At 51.2% G+C, this 7,307-nt stretch overlaps 1 protein-coding gene across 1 annotated transcript in view; it reads right to left on the bottom strand.

Annotated features, from left to right (window-relative positions):
* Nucleotides 1-565: 565 nt before the first annotated feature.
* hdlbpb (high density lipoprotein binding protein b) overlaps nt 566-7,307 on the bottom strand; it is a 6,930-nt gene continuing 188 nt past the window's right edge. Inside the window, exons 2-10 of the mRNA XM_060035842.1 lie at nt 6,861-7,002; nt 6,498-6,637; nt 5,968-6,072; nt 5,487-5,621; nt 4,938-5,081; nt 4,569-4,748; nt 3,194-3,310; nt 2,721-2,885; nt 566-2,553 (exon numbers count right to left, since the gene is read on the bottom strand). Of these exons, the coding sequence (XP_059891825.1) occupies nt 2,461-2,553; nt 2,721-2,885; nt 3,194-3,310; nt 4,569-4,748; nt 4,938-5,081; nt 5,487-5,621; nt 5,968-6,072; nt 6,498-6,637; nt 6,861-7,002 (1,221 nt within the window). The 3' untranslated portion in view covers nt 566-2,460. The remainder of the gene's footprint in view (nt 2,554-2,720; nt 2,886-3,193; nt 3,311-4,568; nt 4,749-4,937; nt 5,082-5,486; nt 5,622-5,967; nt 6,073-6,497; nt 6,638-6,860; nt 7,003-7,307) is intronic.

Below are 7,307 nucleotides of genomic sequence, written 5' to 3'. Positions count from 1 at the left end.
CGCCATGTTTACCGTTTAATGGGAAATAAGGCTCGTCGGCTTTATTATGTCCATGGTCGTCGCATGGAATATACGTCATCCAGCTCAGGTTGCGTAGCCGTGCGTGTGCGCGTGTCGGCTCATTTGCATCTGTTCTGCTGCGGCCCGTACCGCAGCAGCACACCTCTCCCAAGTGGCCGAGTTGGCCTGGCCTGGCCAGACTGGCCACACTCACACTGGCAGGTTTGAGCACGGTTAGGTGTGAAAACGGCCACGGCCAGATGGCCGAGTGTGAGTGCACCCTGAGACTCACAAAAAATGGACGCCATAGGACAGTGATCATGATTTGTCTCAATATCACAATAACAACAATGGGTCAAATAGCAATGGCTGGTGGAATGGCCATGAAGTAGGTCTGTATATGCAGTGTAAGCTTGTCCAGGCCCTGCAAGTAAAAAAAAAATGATGGGGGGGGGGGGTGGGGAACCTCAGACCCCCTGTATTACTGTGCCCCACCAACATGTTTGATCGCCAGCCGCCACTGAGTGTGTATATCAAGAAAATAATAATAATAACACAGCTGAAGTTCATGTCATTACATTTTATTAAGAGTAGGAAACCAGTCACTGACCCTGGTATTGCAATCGCACACGCTTCAATCACACCTTTTTATTCATCAAAATGTTGAACACTTTTTACTCATTAAGGCCAATAGTGTGTTTTCTTTAAGATTTGACAGGAAACATAAAAGACAGCAGCTTTTGGGCAGCCATTTCATGAACCCATTACCCTAAGAGTACAGCAAGAGGCCGCGCAAGCCTCGTCTCGTCCGAAATGGCCGCCATTGTGTTAAAAAAAGGCTGAAATTGGGGCTGAGAGAGACACGAGAAGAATGTCATAAAGTCACGGAAATACAAATAAAAAAACGAAGAATTGCGCCAAATTTTAAATGGAATATCCTGGTTGGTTTGCATAGTCCGCCATAGAACATGCCGGAAAAAGTAGGACTGGGACCCCACTCGTCACCGTTATGAATGCAGCCACGGGTGGAAGCATACATTGCGGGGGTTCGGTTCTGTATGGAGGATTGATCTCGGTCGCACGACACGATCGATCATCTGAGCGAAGAACATAAATACGATTAATAATGGATGGAAAATGTACTGTTTTGTGCTACCCAAAATGACTTGAAGTCAAACATTGTTACACAAAAGTTGGATGAATCCTAGAGGGAGCTGCCCGTGTAGTCCGACATCTTGACAAAGATCGTGAAACTTAAAAGTGACCTGATGACAGATAGGGAGAAAACATAACCTTAAAATTACAAACAAAATGACAGCAAGTGTGAAGATAAAACTGACGACACATTTTGAGTTTGGTCAAGCTTCATTCAAGAATAATCCTTCCTTGCACGCATACAAATCTCTCAGGCACGCACACACACACGCACCTTCAAATGAGCCGTAAAACATAGAAATTAAAACAGGGTTCACGTACTTATTTCACTTCAAATGTGAGATTTTTCCGCAACCCACGCCTTTGAACACACTTCGTAAAAAATAAATAAAAGGTCTTCAAAAGCATCAGGCTACAGTCAGTGCTTTACAAAAAAGATAAATGAGCAGGATCACTGAGGTTCAGGGTGGAACCGCTCCGAACCGATGAAAAAACAGCCTTCACAGTAGAGACAATACAGTAGATGGACATTCACATCTTTTCAGTTCAAATTACAGGGAAAAAAAACAAAATACATTAAAACCTGGGCCCTGCGACACAGACACTGTTCTTTTACACGTACAAAATAAATAATCAAAAAGCTAAAACGCTAATATCTACGAATTTCGGATTAAAATTCGAACACGTCCGATACCGCCCTGCTCTGCGCTCGCTCAGGCACTTCCGAAGACTGTTCCCAAACATTCGTCTACGAAGTGCTGCAGTCAGGCTGAATGTCGGTTTGGGGGGCGCGCAGGGGGGTTATCGGAATCTCAAAAGCGTTTTTGGAGTACGGCGGCGACATAACAGAGCGGCAGAGAGAGGAGAGCGCTCGAAAGTTTGAGAGAAAAATATTAACATCGTGGTCCATGTTTGTTTTGGGTTCTGGGATATTGTGTGTGTGTGTGTGTGTGTGTGTGTGTGTGTGTGTGTGTGTGTGTGTGTGTGTGTGTGTGTGTGTGTGTGTGTGTGTGTGTGTGTGTGTGTGTGTGTGTGTGTGTGTGTGTGTGTGTGTGTGTGTGTGTGTGTGCGCGCGCGCGCACGCGCGCGCGTGCGTGCGTGTGTGTGTGTGTGTGTGTGTGTTAGGTGGGGGGGAGACGGATTAAAAAGGAGGTGGAGAGGAGAGCAGAGAAGAAGGCCGCTCTCTTTCTCACACCCTCCAAAATGGCTGGTGGTTGCGGCTCTCAGGGGGGAGGGGGAGGGGGAGGGGGGGTGAGGGGAGGGGGGAGGGGGGAGGCCTGCTGTTGAAACAGTCCCGGTGGCTCCTCAGACCTTCTTGGGGCCCCAGGCGGAGCTCTGCTTGGGGGCCACGCTGGCCCCGAACGTTGGGAAGTCCTCTGCGCTGCTCATGTCTGGAGCCTGGACACACAAAACCCGATAGTATCAACAATGATCAGAGCTAACGCTGCATCCACAATGCGTCTCTCACGCATTGTGGATCTAGAGAGAAATGGTAGAGAGAGAGAGAGAGAGAGAGAGAGAGAGAGAGAGAGAGAGAGAGAGAGACAGAGAGAGAGAGAGCTCACCTTGTCCCCTCCTGGGGCGTTCCACGGGGCGTCCCGCACCACGTAGCCCTTGGCCGGGGCCCCGTTGCTGTCCTCCCCCCCTCCCCCGCCCACGCCCCCTCCCCCGTAGCGGGAGGGGGGCTTCATGTAGGCCGCCAGGGTCTCCGTCTCCGTCACGCTCAGCATCTGGCCCGTGGAGGAGAGAGCGGGAGACCCCAGGTCAGTCAGGGAGGGGGGAGGGGGGGGGGGTAATTAGAGGGAAGCAGAAGACCTAATATGGGCCTGGGGATGCAGAGGTCATAGGTGTAGATCCAGAGTGTCCATGAGCAAGGCACCACGTCGTCCTAGTGCTCAGCCATAGAGTGAGGAGGTGCCCTACTCACATGCTCCTCCTCCAGGTTGAGGAGGTGGTGTACTCACATGCTCCTCCTCCAGGTTGAGGAGGTGGTGTACTCACATACTCCTCCTCCAGGTTGAGGAGGTGGTGTACTCACATACTCCTCCTCCAGGTTGAGGAGGTGGTGTATGGCGTTGTCCACGGCCTCAGGCAGTCCCGTTACAGCGACGCGGTCCGGCTCCTCAGAACCGGGAGGGGGGAATTTAATGTCCACCTGCAATCATGCACACGCCCACACACACACACACACACACACACACACACACACACACACACACACACACACACACACACACACACACACACACACACACACACACACACACACACACAATAATAATAACAATACATTTAATTTAGAGGCGCCTTTCAAGACACCCAAGGTCACCTTACAGAGCATATAGTCATCATAAATCGTTTTAAAAAAAACAAGACATTGTGGAAAAATAAATAAAAAAATAAAAAAATAAATAAACATAAGAAATAAATAAAACAAAAACAAGACAAAACAAAACAAACAAACAATCAAAACAGTGATCAGTTAGACGTTGTGTGCGAGTTTGAACAGGTGAGTTTTGAGTTGTGACTTGAAGGTTGTAATGGTGTCTGACTGTTTTATGTGTGGGGGGAGGGAGTTCCAGAGCCTGGGTGCTGAACAGCTGAATGACCGGGCAGCCATTGTAGTGAGTCGTGATGTGGGGATACATAGTAGTCCAGCAGAGGTTGAGCGGAGGGAGCGGGAGGGAGTGTATTCTTGGAGGAGGTCGCAGAGGTAACTGGGGGCTAGGTTGTGGAGAGCTTTGTAGGTGAGGAGTAGGGTTTTGTATTGGATACGGTAGTGTACTGGGAGCCAGTGAAGTTGGATGAGGACAGGGGTGATGTGGTCAGATGATTTGGTGCGGGTGATGATCCGGGCGGCTGAGTTCTGAATGATCTGCAGTCTGTTGATGAGTTTGGTGGGGAGTCCGGTGAGGAGGGCGTTGCAGTAGTCTGTGCGTGATGTGACAATGTCATCTGACTTCACTGAGATGGCGTCATTTTTTAATAACAATGGAAGGAGGGGGACATCTTGTATGACAGACAGACAGACAGACACACAGACAGACAGAGAGAGAGTCAGACAGACAGACAGACAGACAGACAGAGAGTCAGACAGTCAGACAGACAGACAGACAGACAGACAGACAGACAGACAGACAGACAGACAGACAGACAGACAGACAGAGAGAGAGTCAGACAGACAGACAGACAGACAGACAGACAGACAGACAGACAGACAGAGAGAGAGTCAGACAGACAGACAGACAGACAGACAGACAGACAGACAGACAGACAGACAGACAGACAGACAGACAGACAGACAGACAGACAGACAGACAGACAGAGAGAGAGAGAGAGACACAGACAGACAGACAGACAGACAGACAGACAGACAGACAGACAGACAGACAGACAGACAGACACACCCCCACCTTGAACTCCTCCATCAGCTTGCGGATGGCCTTGCCGCGGGCCCCGATGACGCGGGCGTGCGTGCGGGGGTCCAGCCGGACGTCCTGGCTCACCATCTCCCGCAGCTCCGCCACCAGCCGCTCCAGGGCACCCCGGGCCCCCCCCACGTTGGCCTCGTAGCCCCAGATCACCAGCACGTCCTGGGACCACGACGGAGCCGTGAAAACCAGAACACATGGACCCCTCCTCATCGAGTTAATTGTATTATTTCATTTTATTTTATGACAATGCTCCTACATGAAGCACTATATAAAGTGCTAGACCACTAAAGTTGCGTCTCCCTACTGTGCGGCGGACTCTGGTTATTAGAGGGTGTCTCTGCGCCCCACCTGCTGCTCGTCGCCCTTCTCGGGGAACTGGATGCTGACGTCGTGGTCCTTCCTGATCTGGGAGATGACGGCGCCCTTCCTCCCGATGATCTTGGGGTGGAAGCGGGGCTCCACCGACATGGTGACCTTGAAGCTGCGCAGCGCCTGGGGGGGGGGGGGAGGGGTATCTGTAAGGCTCTCCTGTCTGTGTGGGTGTGTGGGTCTGGGTGAGGGTGAGTAAGTGAGTGAGTGAGTGAGTAGGTGAGTAATTGAGTGAATGTGTCAGTGGGTGAGTGTGTGAGGAATTGAATGAGTGAGTGAGTGAGTGAGCATGTGGGGGTCTGACTGACTCACTGACTGACTGACTGAGTGAGGGTGTGAGTGAATGACTGATTGACTAAGTGAGGGAGTGAGTGAAGATGAGGGTCTGACTGATTGACTGCCTGAGTGGGTGAGTGAGTGTATGTGACTGACTGACTGACTGACTGACTGGCTGGCTGTCTGACTGACTGGCTGACTGACTGTCTGGCTGTCTGTCTGACTGACTGTCTGGCTGTCTGTCTGTCTCACCCGGTCCTCCTGCTCCGCCTGCAGCTCCCTGACTCTCTGCAGCAGGCCCTCTCTGGCCCGCCCCACGTTGGTCAGCTGACCCGTCACCCGGACCACGTCCCACTGCTGCTCCGGCTGGGGCACCCAGATGTTCACCTGCACACACACGCACACGCGCGCACGCACACGCACACGCACACGCACACGCACACACACACACGCACACACACACACACACCATACATAAACAGAAACACACACACACACAGATCCACACACACACGCACACACGCACACACACACACACACACACACACACACACACAAAGAAATTGGGGGGGAAAGTACATTGAAGTGAAAATATCTCTCTCATACACACACATGTACACAAAGAGATTCCTCAAAATAGCCTGTTAATCCAAAAAAATGAATGTGCTGAATGAGCCGTTGGGTGTAGTGGCAGCGAGCGGCCACCGGGGGGCGACAGAGCGCCGCCACTGACCTCGTACTCCTCCATCATCTTCCTGATGCCGCTGCCCTTCTGGCCGATGATGTAGCGGTGGAGCTCGTACGACACCTCCACGTCCTCCGTCACCGGCACCAGCGCCTGGGCGGAGACAGCGCCGTGTTAAAGACCCCCGGGCTGATCGGATCATGGTGTTGCAATGTTAACGAGAAAGGGAACACTCTGTTTGTGATTTTTGGTTTTTCTTTTTTCTTTTTCATTGAATCTGTTAGATTATTTTATGTGTACCTTTAGATTTTATTAATACATATATTATATTTTTGTATTATTTTACCTTAATGTATTGTTGTAAATCAATCTGTTTTGTCATGGGGGGATTCTGTCAGTATGTGGTTTTGTAAGTATGTGTTTTACAAAATAAATAAAAAAATAAAATAAAAAAATAAATAAAATAAAAGACCCCCAGTCTGGTCTCAACCGATTTTCAAAGCGGTCTCAACTGGTTTGGTCTCCTAGGTTCCTATGGGGGGGTGGGGGGGTGGGGTGGGGTGTCTTGCGGGGCGTACCAGCAGGGCAGCCTTCGCCAGCTCACACTTCTCCGGCCGCCCCGAGACGATGATGATGTCACACTTGCGGGGCGCGGCCTCGGCGTGGGGCGCGGCCTCGCCGTTCTCCTGGGGGGCCGCGGGGTCCGGACCGGGGGGCCCTGGGACCCCAAACGACGTGGACGACAAAGGCTGGTCATTGTGGTGGGAGTAGTGTGTGAGGGTGTGTGTGTGTGTGTGTGTGTGTGTGTGTGTGTGTGTGTGTGTGTGTGTGTGTATGTGTGTGTGTGTGTGTGTGTGTGTGTGTGTGTGTGTGTGTGTGTGTGTGTGTGTGTGTGTGTGTGTGTGTGTGTGTGTGTGTGTGTGTGTGTGTGTGTGTGGGACCTGTGTTGCCGTCGTCCCTCTCGGGGAGCTGCACCTGCACCTGGTGCTCCTTGGTGAGCTGCTGCAGCCGGCTGCCCTTGGGCCCCACCAGGGCCCGGTGGAACTGCTGCTGGATCACCACCTCCACGCTCACCTGGGACTCCTGGGGGGGGGGGGGGGGAGACGAGGAGGAGGAGGGGGAGGAGAGACCACCATTAACCAAGTTCATACCGACAGTGCGATGTAATAGAACGCCATTTGCAGAACAAAGTCTGCGAAAAGAAAAAAGATTGTGGGGATTTTCTACTGTTTATGACTGGAGATCAGCAAGATTCGTATTTATTTCTCTTTTAGAATTCAAAAGTTAAACACAGATGTTATAATATCAACGAATGCATCAATTCATCTCAACACATCGGCCTGGCCTAAAGGCAAGAGCAGTTTATACGTTGACTGCTTCCAGTGTTG

The sequence above is a fragment of the Gadus macrocephalus genome, chromosome 17, assembly GCF_031168955.1.
Source record: "Gadus macrocephalus chromosome 17, ASM3116895v1".
In the NCBI taxonomy this organism is placed as follows: Eukaryota; Metazoa; Chordata; class Actinopteri; order Gadiformes; family Gadidae; genus Gadus; species Gadus macrocephalus.
This window is presented reverse-complemented; position numbering and strand designations above follow the sequence as displayed.